This window comes from Camelus ferus, chromosome 20, assembly GCF_009834535.1.
Source record: "Camelus ferus isolate YT-003-E chromosome 20, BCGSAC_Cfer_1.0, whole genome shotgun sequence".
In the NCBI taxonomy this organism is placed as follows: domain Eukaryota; kingdom Metazoa; phylum Chordata; class Mammalia; order Artiodactyla; family Camelidae; genus Camelus; species Camelus ferus.
Window position 1 is genome coordinate 29,022,479 of NC_045715.1, and position 17,183 is coordinate 29,039,661.

Sequence of the window (17,183 nt, forward strand, 5' to 3'; positions counted from 1 at the left end):
AGGAATAGGCAAGCCTTGAACAGCAGCTAGGAGGATCACTTTTGTCATCAGACGAAAACTGAGGTTCGGAGAGGAAGTGATTCGTTCTAGTTCTCACCGGGGCAAGTCTAGGGTTACTGGGCATAATAATAAAGCTGCCTGAGGGCTGGGGACCGTTTGAGTTCCGGTCTCATTCACAGCGCTTACTAGAGTGACTGGACATTACAACAATAAAAACAATCATTATAGTAGTAAATTTTTAAAACAAGTGCTCATTCAGTAAGAGTTTGCTGTATTATGACCCGAGAGGGGGAAGTGACGTGGGAGGAGGCGGAGAAGGTATGTGTCGGCCTTTCCCACGTCTTCCAGGACCAGAGCGCTGCTTCCTCTCTCCTGGTCCTGGTCTCTTCTAGCCCCTCCCAGAGCCTCCGTTAGGGGTGGGAAAAGATGTGCCATAGGTCACTGAGGACACCATCCGATCTCTCACTGGCCGAGGCCGAAAAAAAGATAGTTTTCCCATTCGCTAGCGGGCAAACCCCCAAAAGCCCATTGGCTGCGTCGTCCGCGGGCCTCCGTCGGCTCTGGGGGCGGGCCGAGGCGGCCGGAGGAGGGAGCGCGCCGGGGGCTCGCGGTTGCCCCGGTTACGCCCAGGCACGTGTGCAGTCCCGGGAGCGGCTCCGGGAAGCTGCCCAGCGCGCGCAGCCGGAGGAAGCGCAGCCCGGTCCGCTGGGGTCGGGCCCGGCTGGGCCATGGAGCCGTTACCTGAGCCCGTGTCCCTGCCCCAGCCCGTGCCCCGCTGTTTTCTGCTTTTTCCCCTGTTATTACTGCTGCTGCTGCTACTGCCGGCCCCAGAGCTGGGCCCGAGGCAGGCCCGAGCAGATGAGACCGACTGGGTTCGGCTGCCCAGCAAATGCGAAGGTGAGGGGGCGGGGCCCACGAGGAGTATGCTGCTGGGGGGCGGGGCTTGCGGAGAATAGGGGTGCAAGGTCCTGGGCTCTGGAAAGAGTCTCCGCTCCTCGAACCTTCTGTGTGCCTGGCGCTGTTCTGGACGCTGGGGACGGGGCGGGCGAGAGATCAGGTCTCGTTGCACCTGGAGCTCAGAAATCGGTGGAAACAACCAATTATAATCGGGGTAGTAGATGCCGTGATAGAGGAGGTACAGGGCTTTGGGGGCTGGGTAAGGAGCATTTAATCTAGCCTAGGGCTGGGGAAAAGGCTTCGTCCAGGAAGCGCAAAGAGTGATTAGGAGTTAGACGGGTGAAGAAAAGTGAAAAGAGAGGGCCCCACCCAGGAAGCCACAGATGCAGAGGCCTACAAGCAAAGGATAAGTTTGAGGAACTGAAAAGAGCCATGTGGCTGGTCTTGGGGGAAGAAGAGCTTGAGACTCTCCCCTTGTGCCCTCACCCAACCTATTTTGTGTAATTAGAGTCTCCCCCGCTGGCTGTGGGCCCCTTGAGGGCAGGGACCTTGGCTCGGATATTTATTCACACTGTGCTTGGTAGGCACCCAATGAATATACTTGGAATAAGTATGAATAAACGGGGGCGCGGGGCGCTGTGGGTGTGGGTGGAGGAAGGAGGAGGGTCCGAGACCCATCATTTTGGGGGAAGAATGGAACCTGGGGGAGCTTGGTGAGGGAGGAAGATTTTAGGAATGTGGGACAAGAGTGAATCCCAAAGACATGGGGTGGAGATGTGGAACTTCAGAGAGAGAAGAGAGCACCAGCACACAAAGCGGCCATCCAGGACTGCCGACGGCCTCCCTTTTTTTCCCTCCCCTCCATTTCTTGGTTTCCTCCTCAGACCTTTACAGCCTCTTCTTCCTTCTCACCTCCCTAACCCCAGCCTCCCACCCCTGAAAGTTGGCTATAAATCTATTGCATCCAAATTCGAAGCCTACGGCTGGCCAGATGTTCCCTAAGCTGTGGGAAGTGGGGGTGGCCCAGGATGCATAATCCTTTCATCTGAGAGATTAGAGGTGAGATACTTCCGAGAGGAGCTGACTTCACTGGTGGGCCTTCCGATATGGGTTCTAGCCTGTACTTTACCCCACTCCCTTGAATAGACAGTCAGAGGGTTTGGATGCCTTCCTGTCACTCTTCCTCTAGTCATAACCAATAGCCTTTGAGGGTTTCACTTCCCCTTCTCATTTTCTATCGTATTCTGATACCACAGAGCCCTTACTGTTTCTCTTATTATTCTCATAGCCTAAGAAACTCACATTTCTTTTCCTTAAGAGACTCAAAGAAGCATAGAGCTGTCAAAGATCTTGAGATCATTCTAGTCTGACCTGATGTTGCAGGTAACTGATAAAGAATAATTTAAAAGGGACTTTCAGTCGCAGGATGGCTTGGCAAACTCCAGCCCTTAAGTTCCTCTTAGTAGTGTATTTACATTTATTTATCACTGTTATAACTTTATTATTAATGCTGACTGGCCCACAAAGTCTGCCTCCTGGCTCAGTAGTCTGAGTGGAACAGGCTTTGGCCCCGAGGGAGGAGAACCTGCCCAGAAAAAAGCAGGTAGATGTCCATGAGGATCTGAGGTCTGTGCTACGGATCTCCTCCAAGTCTGGTTCTGGGTGGAATCCCCAGAGGGGGCTTGACAAGGTAAGGTTTGGAAGAGTTGGGAAGCGAGGTTATGGTTGATGGGTTCCAGCCCTGTAGGGCCTAGAACACTGTGGGAGAGGAGGGCGTGGGAGAGGAGGGCACGGGAGCCAGAGAAATGATGAGCTTGCACAGAGGGCAGGATAGAGGAGGGGAGGGAGCCCAGATGGTCCTGGATGGAGAGCCAGGGAGGTGAGACACCCTCAGTTCACTGCAGACTCTGAGATCACTGGCTTATATCTTGGAATTTTCATGTGTTCCAAGTTCTCCAAGCCACGTATTAATGGGTATGTTTTAAAGTTCCACCAAGCAAGCCTGCAGGGGATTGATTTGTTTTGGTGGTAAGTTGGTTTTCTACCTAACTCTGCTGTTGGTGTTATAAAAACGCTGATGGCATTTAGGCTGCAGACCATATTTCATTGGGAGACATCAGAAGCTGCCTTGACCACACATTTTCTCTGAGCAATGTTTATCAAGTACCCAACACACAAAGTCCCAGACTAGAGGAATAAAGAAAAAATCCAGTACATAATCCTAATACTGAGCACCCTTGTGGTCTAATTGGAGAGACACATGAGATGACCACGGCCCTTAGTGAGAGCATAGATCCTGCAGAGTCCCAGAATGAAATCAAGAGCAGGTGGGATTCATCCAGAAGCGCTTCCTGGGGGAGGAGGCTTTGAGGGTGAGGTTGGGAGAATGGGCAGACAAGCCCCAAAGCCCCTAGAGGGCATCAAGCACTTTCCTAAGGCCTCGGGCACTTCACACTTCCAGTGCTAACGCTCCTTATGCAATGGTAATTATTTGTTTAACTACTTTCCGCTCCTTTGGACCGAGTATCTGGAAGGGAGGGACCTTGTTTTCATCTCTGTATCCCCAGGCAGTGCCTGACACATAGGAGTTGCTTAATAACTGTTTGAGGAAGAGTAAGTGGAAATGAGAAAATGAATGTACAAAAAACAGAAGAAACAGGCCTCTGGGGGAGGAGGGAGCAAATTAACTTGGTAGGAATAGAGAGCTGGTGTTGGAACAACATGTGAAAAAAAGTAATAAAATAGCCGTAAAAGACATTTGGGGGACAACTGGAGAGAAGTTTGAGTGTGGACTGAGCATTAGATGATACTGGAATTATTGCTAATTTTCCGAGGATTGTAATTGTTTTATGGCTAGGGAGGAGAAGGTCCTTGTTCTCAGGAGACGGGTGATGACTTATTTAGGAGTGAAGATCATGATGTCCGCAACTTACTTTCAAAATGGTTTAGCAAAAACAACGTGTGTATTGTTGAGATCTATTATTATCACATTGTTTCATATTATACATTGGAGGGAGAGTGTGGTAAATCATTAATGAGTGGAAGGTATATAGTTATTCATTGTACTCCTTCAGCTTCTCTATATGTTTGAAATTTTGAAAGTACAATAAACGATTGAAATGAAGTCGATAGGACAAGGGCCAAGACTGGACTTGGGGCAGTGGATTTTGGAGCCAAGTTTCCTTCACTCAGTGAACTCCATTTGGTGGTCTGGTGCTAACTCCTTCTCTGCTCCAAGCATTGACTCGACCCAGTCTAGGAGAGGCATCCACTTGGGTCTGTTTTGCTGGGAGCCAGCTCCCGTCAAAGACTCGGATGCACTCAGTAGGCTGTGCTGTGTATCCCTCCCATAGTGTGTAAATATGTTGCTGTGGAGCTGAAGTCAGCCTTTGAGGAAACCGGCAAGACCAAGGAGGTGATTGACACGGGCTACGGCATCCTGGACCGCAAGGCCTCCGGAGTCAAATACACCAAGTCGTAAGCGAACAGGGGACCCACTGGCCTGGCCTGCTTTGTTCCTTGGGGTTTCAGTGGCTTGAAGTTTCCTTCTCCCTTCCCATGGGAAGGCAGTTCTAACTGAGACCTGAGTTTGCCCACTGGTTCTCCCCACAACTGACTGTGTGGGCTTCATAAATCCCTGCACTCTTCTGGGCTTCAGATTCCTCATCTGTAAAAGCAAGACTGTTGGACCTTCTCAGTGATCCCTAGACTCTTGGATTTCATGGACCAATGTTTAAAAATATAGGATTGCCTAAAACTTTTAATTTTGTCAGATATAAATATTAAAAACAAACCAAAAAACACTTCCATCAACTATGATCATCCTTTCAAAATGAAATGATAGCTTAACATCAAATTTTAACACATTTTGCTTTATTAAAAAAAAAACTACTGAATCATTTAGCTTTATTAAAAAAAATTCCTTCCCATAGAGCTGTTAAAATTGTCTCTCTGGTCTGTGTTCCAGCATTTCAGAGCCCCCAGACCAGATGACCTATCTTCCTTCCAGCCCTGACTTCCCGTTGGTGAGATGCGCAGGCGCTGGGGTAGCAGGGCTGGAGGGACGGACCACTAACTCACTGGGGCGAGGAGGGGACTCAGGCCCTCTTGTGCTGCTGTCTCGGCAGGGACTTACGGTTAATCGAAGTCACTGAGACCATCTGCAAGCGGCTCCTGGACTACAGCCTGCACAAGGAGAGGACTGGCAGCAACCGGTTTGCCAAGGTTGGGTTTGTGCCTGCCCTTCATCCCCCCTGGGGCCAGGCTGCTGGTCTGGGTGCCACTGGAGGATCGTGCCCTCGGAGCTGCCCTCCTCGGCCTCTCCTCGATCTTCATCCATTGCTGTTTGCACCCCTGCCCTCCTGAGTGGCTGACTTTCCAGTGTCAGTGAGCACATTCCTGATGGCCTGGGCCTGCCCATCGGGTCCTGCCTCAGCCTCAGGCAGAGATGCTCCCGGGTGGGAGTCCCCGTGGGGACCTAAGCACTTGCACAGGGAGAACTCAGGATATACAGAGTTGTAGGGGTTTAGAGGAGATGTCAGGAGACTCTTGGGAGGTGGGTAGTGACTACCCGGTCATTCCTTTGGGCCCACAGGGCCCCTCCCTGGACCTCCATCATGGTGCCTTTATGACATTTAATGCACTTACTGTGTTCACGAATGCTTCTCTCCCTGGAAAAGGAGCTTTCTTGCAACAAGACTCATATTTCTTTGTCTCCGCATCTTCCGTGCCTGGTAAGAGAGCCGTCTCCCACGTTTCTCTGCCTAAGTACCCTTCTAGCAAAGGAGCTCCATCAGAAACCTCTGGGACACCCAGAGGAATAGTCTCAAGCCACAAAAGTCTTGGGTTTTCTTAATTTTATACTAATGTTGTACTCAGTAATAAATCTATGTTTACTTTCATGTAAAAATGTTCAAAGTTATTTTCCATAGCAAAAAATAAAAAATAAAATAAAATAAAATAAAATAAAATAAAATAAAATAAAATAAAATAAAATAAAACAAAACCGAACCAACCTAACCATTCACCAGTAGGGGAGTGGTTAAATAAATTAATATGGCCATTCAGTGGACTATTATACAACTGTGAAGCCAAGAACAAGGTAGCTATTTGTGAATGGAACTAAAACCATCTCCAAAATATATTATTAAGCCATTTAAAAGTCAAGGTGCAGAATAATCTGTATAATTTATACTGCTGCTTTGCAAAAAGCGGGGGTGGAGGCGAGGAGGATATATTTGTGTGTGCGTGCATGCATTATCTCCAGAAAGACAGAGGAAATAGACTGTATGTTGTCTCTGGGGAGGAGACCTAGGGAGCTGGCAGAAGTATTTTTACAGAACCAAGAGTCCTGCCTGCCTTGCCTGTGCCATCTTCCTACCAAGGAAAGACACAAGCCGGGGGAAGAACCTGAAGCAGGGGTGGGTGTGGGGGAGTGAGTGTGCCCACCACAGGGAGGGGAGAGAGCAGGACACACTAATTTCCTGGAAAAGGAGTTTGGTTCAAAGGGCCTGAGGGTGACAACAGAGCTTTTTGAAAGGACAGTACGTGTGTAGAGGGATTATGGGACTCTGGCCTAAAAGAGGGGAGAGGAGATCAAGTGTGAGAAGCCATCAGGGGTCTTGATCTTGACTTCGAGCTAGGTCCTTGGGCCTCCAGCAGCACCGGGAGAGGAAAGGTGCCTCTCTCCAGCCTCTCATGTCCGGTCCCCTCTTCCAGGGCATGTCAGAGACCTTTGAAACGCTACACAACCTGGTGCACAAAGGGGTCAAGGTGGTGATGGACATCCCTTACGAGCTGTGGAACGAGACCTCGGCGGAGGTGGCCGACCTCAAGAAGCAGGTATGGGCCCCTCTGCCCTTGGAGGCGGTTGTGCCCCACAGGACTGGGTAGGGGGATGGGTCTGAGGCCGCAGAAGGCTATCAGGAGCCAGGGGACCATGTCAAGTCATTTCATCTCCTCTGGCTTCAGCCTCCTCAGGGGAATCACAGCCACCCCACTGTCCGGCAGTGGGTTGTGAGGCTCGGCCGGGCTCCCCCGGGAGAAGTCAGTGCCAGGGCTTTGCCAGCGTGAGGTGTTGTGATTCACAGTGTGACGTACTGGTGGAGGAGTTCGAGGAGGTGATCGAGGACTGGTACAGGAACCATCAGGAGGAGGACCTGACACAGTTTCTCTGTGCCAACCACGTGCTGAAGGGCAAGGACACCAGTGAGTCTGAGGGCCGTCAGCCTTGGGTTGTATGATCGTATTGTCTGCTCCCCCTCGGGGGAGGTGGGTAGGGAGAGGACGGAAAAGAAATAAGAAATGGGCATCGTAGCATCTCTGTCCTCAGGGAGCTTGATGGGACAGTTGGGAAAGGCCCAGACATCCCCAGTGGCTCTGCCGTCAGTGCTCCTCACCCAGCAGACCAGCTTGTTGAGGGTGTCTGTCCTCTCACTCAGGCTGCCTGGCAGAGCAATGGTCTGGCAAGAAGGGGGACACAGCCGCCTTGGGCGGGAAGAAGTCCAAGAAGAAGAGCAGCAGGGCCAAGGCCTCTGGTGGCGACAGCAGCAAACAGAGGAAGGAGCTGGGTGGCCTCGAGGGAGACCCCAGCCCTGAGGAGGACGAGGGCATCCAGAAGGCATCCCCCCTCACACACAGCCCCCCTGATGAGCTCTGAGCTGAACCCAGCGGCTCCTGCTGACCAAGACCGCTGACCTGGAAGCAGAAGGGTCTGGGCTATGGCTCTGGCCTCAGGCCTCCCTGCCTCGGCTGTGCCTCTTCCTGCTGCAGACAGACTCCAGCCCTGGAAGAACTCAGATCAGCTGCAGCTGGCCCGGGCTGTCCTCTTCCCTCTGCCCACGGAGCGCCCCTCTCCTGACACAGGCTTCAGACAGGACTGCCGAGGACTCAGCATGGACTCGGGTGGGCAGGGTTCGGAGCTGGACCCCAGGACTGCAGCTTGGAGCCTGTCACCCCCTCACTCCTCCCGGCACCAGGAAGCGAGACGGAGACCCCCAGCTCCTCCTCTGCCCACCCTCTTGTGGACAATTTGTGCTCTGCCCGGCCCTCCCCAGGGCTCACAGAGTAAAAACCATTTGGCCTTTTTCGTCCCAATTTCTGAGTCCCCTTCAGCCCCTCAGAGGGGCCCGGAGCCCATTATGGCTCTTCCTGCTCCTCACCTTCCAGCCGTGGGGGATGAGGTTGAGAGGCTGTTCCCATCCTCTCATTACTGAGGCCTAACCGGCTGACTGGGGAACAGCAGGTGTATGGAGGGCGGCGGGGTGTGGGGTGAGGCTGGGCACAGTGCTTGGGCCTGGGACCTGCCCCTCAGCTGCACTTGGCCTACTTGAACCCCCCAGGCTGGGAGGGGCCTCACTCGTGCCCTGGCACCTGGCTGCCCTCATTCCTTCCCTGCATCCCACCTCTCCTCTCTCCCCCAAGGTCTTCCCGTTTGTTGTGTAAAGTGTACACGAGTGACCACACCGGCTCCCGCCCCTGCCCTCCACCTCTGTCTGGCCCTGCCTGTTGGTCTTGAACCTTGTTCCCTGATGACTACACCTGATCACTCTGCACTTCCTAACTGTTGTGCCTGGAGCCTAGAGGGGAGGACAGCCCAGTCCCCCAACAACAGCTGGTTACACCATATTCTCTAGGAGCAGGGGAGGAACGGGAAGGCTGGCCTCTGGGGAGAAGGGGTGGGAAGCTCAGGCACCTCCCCAGTTTGTCCTGAGGGCAGAGATCAGTGGCGTCAGTAGCAATGGTGATGATGCTAGTGCTTTAACCCTAACAGTGCACTTGGGTGGTAGCTGTTAGCCCCATTTTGTAGAAGGAGAAACTGAGGCTCAAGTCAAGGGATACACCCGAAGCCCTCCTGTTGGTAGTGGTAGACCTGCCCTCAGACTCTGGCTTTGAGCGCCAGTGCATTGTATCCACAGGATCCTGCAGCTGCAGGACCCCTTCCCCACTGACACCTGGCACTGACCACGTGGTTCATATTGAACTGGTTTGGATTCTTACCCTTAAAGCCCCCCCACTAACAAGTCTCTTCTAAAAGGAAAATAGGAAGCAGCTGTTGCTTCTTGGAAGGTGAGAATGGCGGAAGGGGCCGCCACGTCCCCAGGAGCACCCGCGCTGAGGCCAGCAGGTAGGACCAGCACTGCTGAGGGGTCCCAGACTCCAGCTTCCAGACAAGAGACTCTGGGGTCCCTTCAACCTGGGCTCAGTCCCTCTTTCCCTCCCCGAGGTGGGGACACCGAGGCCATAGAGAGTGGGGCAAACTGGGAAGCTGCTTCTCCTCTGGCCTATGAGGCTTAGAACAGGCCCTTGGAGGATGATCCTTTTTGGTCTGGCCCCCACCTCCCCATCTCCAGTGCTGATACCACCCGCTGTTGAAGGGGCCATGGGCAGAGATTCCAGTCCTGGACTTTGTTCTGAACACAGGAGACAACTGGGGTCAGGCATTGGAACCCAGGGCTGTCTAGGGTTTGATGGCCAGTCTGACTCCCTTATCCTATCACTAACCCACAGCACTTCAGTGCCTGGCTTACTTCTGTCCCCAGAGTTTCACTGTCCTTAGAGTAGGATGAGGCAAGACCTATCCCCTTCCTGGGGTGTTGGCCCAGGGGCCAAATCCCAGGCCAAGGACCAGCCCAGAGGGCGGGCAGCTCTGTGACTGTGTTGCTCTTTGACCTGTGGCTGCGTGATGAGCACCCTCTCCCGCCCCCCACAAGGCCAGACATATTGCACACTCACTAGCTCCCCACCTACCCACCCCAGCAGGCAGCTTCTCTCTGGCCCAGTCTGGAAAAGAAAGAAGGCAGGATCTGGCTTCGCCACCACACACAGGCTTCTTTGAACTTGAATATTGCCTCCCACTTTCCCACATCCCTTCCCTCCATGAGGTGAGGGTACTGTCTGGGCTTGAGTGAACCTGACTTCAATCTCCTTATTAGAAACCTGATGAAAATAGGGTTTCCTGCCCTCACCTGGACGTGAGAGTCACTTGGATGCTTGTTAAACATGCTGATGTCTGGGCCCCCCTCAGACTTCCTGGGTGGGAGATCTAGGAGTCCGTGTGGGTCTTAAGATGAGGCCAGGTGGAACCCACTTCACCAGGAAGAATTTGGGTCTTGTGTTCACAGGGGCCAAGGCCTAATGAAGCCACATCTGGTCCTCAGAGACACGAATTGTCAGAACCTCAGAGAGGATCTCTCTCCCTGTTGGAGACATGCATCACCCAGAACCACAAAGGTCGATGGGCAAACCTCGAGGTCAGTTTGTCAGTTTGTTCCAGTTCAGTGATAAGTCTCAGGTGCCGGGGCTCTGTAGTCTCAGAAGTGGCTGCATTGGGACCTCTCTGTATTTGTTTTAAGAGATAGCCCCTAGGAGTCTGGCTCCTCCCTTTATTTCCAAGTTCCTGGGCGGTATTAATGTGCAGCATCTTTTTGCAAGTTAGAAAGTGGTGCTCTTCACACCTTTGACTCCCATCTGTCAGAAAGTTACTTTAATAAAAGTTTTGTTAGAGTAAGACACCTGACTGCCAGAATTCCTGCCAGAAAATGATAACAAATATACAAGCTCATGAGTTTTGCAATTTGCATTGAAGCCCCTTAAATATGGAGAATTTGTGCAGTGCACAACCTGTCCACATGTTCACAGCTGCCTTAAATCACTTTAGGTCACAAGTACGAACAAAATTCCTCTCATTTTTTGATCTTGAAAGAAAAGCACATGTTTTCGTGACAGATGCATGGTCCACACCTAACTGGTTTATGGAAGGACTCTGTACTAATCCTAGCAGCAGAGACAGCTGAATCCCTCTTGAACATCCCCTGATGCCCTAGTTTGCGCTATAAGGAGTTTAATAATAATAATAGTAGTCACTTTTTTGAGTGTGTGTTACTATGTGGCAAGCACAGCTCTACATGGTTTTACATAGTTTACTCACTTAATATTTAATGATCTTCACAAGGCCATGGATTCAAAGTAAAATACAGGAAAGTCCACATAGGTGTACAGCTCAGTTAATTTTTACAATCTGAACACCGAAGTCACCAGCACACACATGATACATTGTTACCATCACCCAGAATCCCCCACTCCCTACACACACGCTCTACAAAAAGAACGGGGATTTTTGTCTGTTTTGTTCACTGCAGTATCCCCAGCACTCAGAGTTGCCACTTAATAACTATCTGTTGAATGAACAGAGCACAGAAAGGTTAAATAACTTACCCAAGGTCACACATTTAGGAAGTGGCCCAACCAGGTTGCGAGTCCCAGTGGAATGGCTTCAGTGCCCTGGGGCATAACCCCAATGCTGTAGAACCCTGCAGCCACAGCCAGTTGGCTCAGACCATCTTTCCTCCACGTGGCTCTCTTCTAGAAGGCACGCTAATCTATTTATGTCTTCAGAGTTCCATGTTGGACGTGCAGTTGGGAGCGAGTTAACCTTCAAGTCTTTCTCCCTTTTCACTTTACAGTTGTGGATAGTTTAAAAGCAGCTGACCCTGACACTGCCCTCTAGGGCTGGCTTCTCTTCACAATTTCTTTAAGAGGAATCCAGTTTTCTTCATTCTTTCTTTAAAAGTGTACCGTCCACTTATTAAGGTTGTACTGGCCAACAGAACTTAAACTCTCACCAAGATGATTGTGATTCTCTACAGGGAGGTGTTGCACATTGACAGGGAGAAGTGGGCTGACCCCATCACCAGCTCCAGGGTGGCGACATCTATCCTCATCACTTCTCTAAAATAGAAAAGGTTCTCAATCCAAAAAAAACAAGACACTCAAAAAGCCAGATGTTATTTTGTTAGGAATTATACTCACCAAAGTGGTCTTGCTATTTTATTCTTCATCTCATCAAGATGTGAAGCCATCTGCTAAATCACCTGTTTCAATGAGTGGTCCTGGCTTCCATTCCCAGCACCTCCATAAAAAGAAAGAAACCTAATTACCGACCCTGCCGCAAGAAAAAAAAAAATCAACAAAGTATGAAATGGTCAAAGAGAACCTCTTTTCCACACATTGGTGGACTTCTCATAGATGCACTAAGCTTAATGGTAATGTCGCCACCACTAATTTGTGTTACAACCACCAATTTAGGAACCACTTTTACACTCACTTGATGGGACTTTATTAAAGCAGATTAAGTCTTTCACGGTATATTGAGAGGCCAAAAAAGGATCCATTGTGATAAATCTGCTAGCAGAGTCCATGCTGGTGGGCGGCTTCCCACCCCACCCACAGCGTCCCAGTGTTCAACAGCAGAGAAGAGTTTTTCCTAAGGGCTTGGACTAGAGTTTGGAAATGGGCATACCTCCTCTGAACAATGAATTTCTACCTGTTCTGAATTAAAACAAAAACAGCCAGGATGTCTGCCGTTTGTAGTCACTATACATATACATAATTCACAATTTTAAGATTTTAATGTGTCCTCAAACAGGAATAGCCTTGGAGTTTGTCAGGTTGCAGCCGTATTTCCAACCTAGAATCTTTTTTGCAAATATACATTTGGGGATGCAGAATTTAGTCTTTTCGGCCAATTACAAATAATAAGCATTGCATATTAAAAATACCACCAATCCTTGTTTTCAGCTAAGTGAAAGTATAAATTGATATGTATTCTGTGACCTTCCCTTCCATGGCCCAGGACCTCAGATTTGGGTTGTCTAAAATTCACAGGGACTAATCAAGTAAAACAAAAGGCAGTTTTGATATATTTCAGTGGACAAAGAATGTGGACAATTTAGAGATGAAGGACTGCAATTACTTGGTACATTTTGGTAGTAATTAAAGAAGATTACAACAATTAGATACAATTTTCTACCCATTGAAATATCAATGAATAATATCTTCATATAGAGAAGAGTTGAAACAAACATTTGTTTTGGGTGACAGCATCAATTAACAGAAAAATTCCATTTGGAGAATGATTTCATCATAATTATCCACATGTTCACTCTCTTGAAAAATCGTGGGAGCATTTTAAATGTTCAGAGCTTGGGGAATGATTAAACAAGTCGCAGCACATCCACTCAGTGTAGCCAAAAAATGGTTTACGCCAAGTAATTTATGACCAAGAGAAGAAAACATGGTTTTGAGAGTTAAAAGTGGAAAAAGAAAGAAAAAGTTGTCTGAAATTGCATGTGTACTGTGATCTCAACTTTTAAAAAATGCTTCTGGATGAGAAAGAAATCAAATAATTATTAACTTCAGAACAAAAATCTTGTCTTTGAAATGGAAAGTGCATTTAGAAGCTATTCACAACTTATATGAGTTTTTAAAAATCCAAATTTGCCATCAGCATTCATATTATTTTAAAAAATCATATTATAAACTCCCCAGTATAGTGTCTTTCTAAGCCTGTTGCCAAAGACCTGTCTGTGGGGTCAGTGTGAGCACGAGACTCCATTACTTGGACATGGCCCATTCAAGACTGTCTCTGTGCCAAAAATAGAAAGGTGAGAATGATTATATATCTTTGGGATTCCTCCAGCTCCAGGATTCTATAGGTCGTAAAAGGATGAGGGGAGGGGAGGTTTCTTTGTTCCAGACTCCATAACTGGCCCTTTCTGAAGCCAGAAGAACAAAGACAGGTGAGGAAGGCTGTTCTTGCTGTCTGGGGCTTCCCTGGGTGGCAGCATCTTCCTGAATCCACTTCAGTCCAGGGTCTTGTCCCAGGAAGAGACCTTATGCTTTGAGGAGGAAGGGTAGATGTATACTAACCAAATGAAATGACCAATTTATAAAGCAACAATGAGCAATATAATAGCAAGAGCACCAAGCACTCCCACCCCAACCCTGGACTTCCTACGCTGTGGCCACCTCCGTGGAAAGCAGTGGGTCTTTAGAAGGGCGCTTGGTTGGAGAGGAGTTGGAACCAGACTCCATCTCAGGTGGCTCACAGAAAACCTGAAGCATCACCTCCACGACAGAAGAGCACTTGACCCCCGGGGAGAGGGATGATCCCTTGGGAACTGCTCCTGGACTTGGAAAACCAGGCCAGCATTTTCCCCAGACACTCCTCATTCTTCCCTTCCCTGGCTGGCTAGGCTCTCCTTCAGCTGGACTTTTTTCCACTGTGGACGTTTCAGCCATGGGCGCTCATCTCTGTGGACTGTGAAGTTTCTTTCCAGCTTGGGACAGGGGATGGAGCGGGCCATCTCACAGCTCCTTCTTCTCCTGGCCCCTCCCGTGTCCTCCTGCGCATGGGTTAAGTAGATAGGGGCCTGGGAGGGTCCTTTCCCGCCATAGGATCGTCCAGAGGTCGGATCTTAAGGAAGGCGAGAAGGACTCGTCCAGGATTGCCAAGCAGCGCCCTCCCCGCGGCCCTGGGCCCAGAGCCCAGCAGGGGCGTGCCCCCGCGCTCACCTGCCATTGGGCAGGTGGGGCCGCCGGCGCTCCGCCAGGGGCCGTGTTATAAATGCCGAGCGGGCGGCGGCGGCGGAACAAGGCTCGTCGCAGGATGGTGGACAGCGTGTACCGGACCCGCTCCCTGGGGGTGGCGGCTGAAGGGCTCCCGGACCAGTATGCGGACGGAGAGGCAGCACGCGTGTGGCAGCTCTACATCGGGGACACTCGCAGCCGCACTGCCGAGTACAAGGCCTGGCTGCTCGGGCTGCTGCGCCAGCACGGCTGTCAGCGGGTGCTCGACGTAGCCTGCGGCACCGGGTGAGTCGGGGCAGGGGACAGCGGGACCCGGGGTAGCAGGCGGCCGGGGCAGGCCGGGGGTTAGCGAGGGCCGGGGAAACCGGGGGCTGGCGGTGGATGGTGGGGAGACAAGACCGGCTCGGCCCAGGCTGCCGGATCGCGGGACCACGCAGGCACGTCGGGGCAGCCTCCTCTGCCGACCCGGAGCCGGGCCGGGGCGCGACGCCAGGGCCTGAAAAAAGTGCCCAGGCAGAACGGGCAGGGCGAGGCTGACGGCAGGAAGAGCGCGAGGAGACCCAGGGAGGGAGCAAGGGTGTGGGCACAGCGGATTCGCCTGGGGGGCGGCGCAAGGACCAGGCTTTGAGGTCAGATTTCCGCTCCTCTCATTCCTCGCGTGATGGCCTTGGGCAGCATTAACAGTTAACACTTGTTCAACGTTTGCCCCGCCAAAGCCCTGTGCCGGGTGCTCTTGATTACATCAGTTTTTAAAATCCTCACAAAACCCAATTGAGGTAAGTAGTGATACCCGTTTACAGTTGTAAAACTTTGGCCTCGGAGAGGTAAAGGTGGAGAGGAGGTGCAGACCCAGGCTGGTTAGGGTCTGACCTGTGCTCTAAACCACCGTGCTACATGCCCTCCTGTGCTCAAGTGAATTTCCAGGAGCCTCAGTTTGTCCCCTTCCCCAAATGGGGATAACACCATCTACCTCCACGTATTGCCATGAGGATTAATGCACATTTCTAGTATGCTTGGCTTGGAATAGATGCTAAAATATAAAAGTTGCCACTCAGTGATAGATTTACCAGGTCATTTGAGGTCAGTGGAGAGAGCCTGGGAACAGGAAGCAGAGAAATGGACTCTGAAGAGCTGAGGAGATGGAAGTGTCCAGCACAGGGCCTCCTCCTTGCCTTCCCAGGCCCTTCTGACTGTCCCTCTCGGCCTCTCCCTGCCTCTCCCTGCCTCTCCTTCCGGGTGCTGCCCAGGGTGGACTCCATCATGCTGGTGGAAGAGGGCTTCAATGTGACAAGCGTGGATGCCAGTGACAAGATGCTGAAGTATGCGCTTAAAGAGCGCTGGAACCGGCGGCACGAGCCCTCCTTCGACAAGTGGGGTAAATGTGTCCAGTCAGGCCCCCTCAGCCCAGCCCCCAAGGACACAGTTCTCTCTGCCCTGGGATCCCTTAGCTCCTGTGGTGGGGTGTTTTGTTCTTCTCAAGGAAGACAGTAAAATTACTGTCATTTCCCTGAAATGGGAGGCTTAGGCACCAGAATGAGGTATCTAGTATGAGGAGCTAGTTTTAATTATGTGTAGTGTCTTGTCCCCCTCTCCCCGAGTAAAAACCCATAAGCACAGAACCCTCCTTCCCATGGTAACCATGGCTTCCTCCTCCTTGGACCCCTGTTCCTCTTCACCCATCTTGTTCATAATGATCCACTCCCCCAGACTGGATGTGTGTGTCTTGAAGGGGAAATTGAGGCAGGACTGCACTTGGTGGTAGAGGGTACTGCTGGTACCTGATCCCTCTTCACCTTCCTGGCTCCTAGTCATTGAAGAAGCCAACTGGTTGACTCTGGACAAAGATGTGCCTCAGCCACCAGGGGGTGGCTTTGATGCTGTCATTTGCCTTGGAAACAGTTTTGCCCACTTGCCAGACTGCAAAGGTGAGAGAGGGTGTGGCCCTGGGCACAGACCCTGCTTTAAACTGTATCCTTTCCAGACCCCTGGGGATGAGAAAGATGGGAGGGAGACTGGTGCTGGGGGCTCTGGGCAGACGTAGCCTCTCTGCCCCTGCCTGGAGTTCAGGGGACCAGAGCGAGCACCGGCTGGCACTGAAGAACATCGCAAGCATGGTGCGATCAGGGGGCGTGCTGGTCATCGATCACCGCAACTATGATCACATCCTCAGCACAGGCTGCGCGCCCCCAGGAAAGAACATCTATTATAAGGTGGGGCCCCTGAGGGAGGGAGGGACCAGAGTGGGAGGTGTGATCCTGGCCCCACGGTAGCTGCAGAAGCTAACGCAGCCTGCTACCACCACCTGCAGAGTGACCTGACCAAGGACATCAGGACATCAGTGCTGACAGTGAACAACAAGGCCCACATGGTGACCCTGGACTACACGGTGCAGGTGCCAGGGACTGGCCAAGACAGTTCTCCTGGCTTGAGGTACCCACTCGGTGAAGCAGGGGTTGGGGGGAAGGGTGCTGAGCCCACCAGTCCTCATGGTTGGTCGGGGGCTCTGTTGCAGTAAGTTCCGGCTCTCCTACTACCCTCACTGTCTGGCATCCTTCACGGAGTTGCTTCAAACAGCCTTCGGGGGCAAGTGTCAGCACAGCATCCTGGGCGACTTCAAGCCTTACAAGCCAGGCCAGGCCTACATTCCCTGCTATTTCATCCACGTGCTCAAGAGGACAGACTGAGCAAGGCCTCAGCTCCCCAGACCACTGCCCAGGAGCTGCCAGGCTCTGTCTGGAGAGGAGGGGACCAGTAACCCTACACTAAACCCAGCCCCCAGTGCAAATCCTGGGGTGGGTGAGGGTAAGGGCAGTCTGCAGCTGGGGAGCAGGGATTTGGGTTCAGACAGATGGAAGGGGGAACAATATAGTCTGTGCCTTTTTCAGACTTTATGTGTTGTGTTTATGTCGTAAGGATCA

General features: G+C 51.4%; 2 protein-coding genes and 1 long non-coding RNA gene across 3 annotated transcripts; 2 read left to right on the plus strand and 1 right to left on the minus strand.

Moving 5' to 3' along the window:
* The first annotated feature begins 570 nt into the window (after positions 1-570).
* On the plus strand, positions 571-10,405 carry CNPY3 (canopy FGF signaling regulator 3). Its single transcript, XM_006190656.3, has 6 exons — positions 571-897; positions 4,251-4,374; positions 5,025-5,121; positions 6,616-6,738; positions 6,987-7,104; positions 7,338-10,405. Exons 1-6 carry the CDS (start codon positions 729-731, stop codon positions 7,553-7,555), a joined length of 849 nt encoding a protein of 282 aa, XP_006190718.3. The 5' UTR covers positions 571-728; the 3' UTR covers positions 7,556-10,405.
* A 411-nt stretch (positions 10,406-10,816) lies between these two features.
* On the minus strand, positions 10,817-11,838 carry LOC116658287. The gene is made up of 2 exons (XR_004313604.1): positions 11,707-11,838; positions 10,817-11,625 (listed from the first exon to the last, which is right to left on the minus strand). It is a non-coding gene; the product is annotated as an uncharacterized LOC116658287 (long non-coding RNA).
* Positions 11,839-13,034: 1,196 nt separating this feature from the next.
* On the plus strand, positions 13,035-17,150 carry GNMT (glycine N-methyltransferase). The gene is made up of 6 exons (XM_032463097.1): positions 13,035-14,550; positions 15,513-15,640; positions 16,074-16,190; positions 16,333-16,475; positions 16,574-16,695; positions 16,778-17,150. The coding sequence occupies exons 1-6, from the start codon at positions 14,303-14,305 to the stop codon at positions 16,947-16,949; spliced, it is 930 nt and encodes a 309-aa protein (XP_032318988.1). The 5' UTR covers positions 13,035-14,302; the 3' UTR covers positions 16,950-17,150.
* The last annotated feature ends 33 nt before the right edge of the window (positions 17,151-17,183 follow it).

Bases quoted from the DNA above. Each gene is read 5' to 3' on its own strand.
- CNPY3 (XM_006190656.3), top strand. From the start codon at position 729: ATGGAGCCGTTACCTGAGCCCGTGTCCCTGCCCCAGCCCGTGCCCCGC. The intron at 5,122-6,615 runs GTTGGGTTTGTG...CCCCTCTTCCAG, and splicing joins GCAGCAACCGGTTTGCCAAG to GGCATGTCAGAGACCTTTGA. The intron at 6,739-6,986 runs GTATGGGCCCCT...TGTGATTCACAG, and splicing joins TGGCCGACCTCAAGAAGCAG to TGTGACGTACTGGTGGAGGA.
- GNMT (XM_032463097.1), top strand. From the start codon at position 14,303: ATGCCGAGCGGGCGGCGGCGGCGGAACAAGGCTCGTCGCAGGATGGTG. The intron at 15,641-16,073 runs GTAAATGTGTCC...CCTGGCTCCTAG, and splicing joins GCCCTCCTTCGACAAGTGGG to TCATTGAAGAAGCCAACTGG. The intron at 16,696-16,777 runs GTACCCACTCGG...GCTCTGTTGCAG, and splicing joins GACAGTTCTCCTGGCTTGAG to TAAGTTCCGGCTCTCCTACT.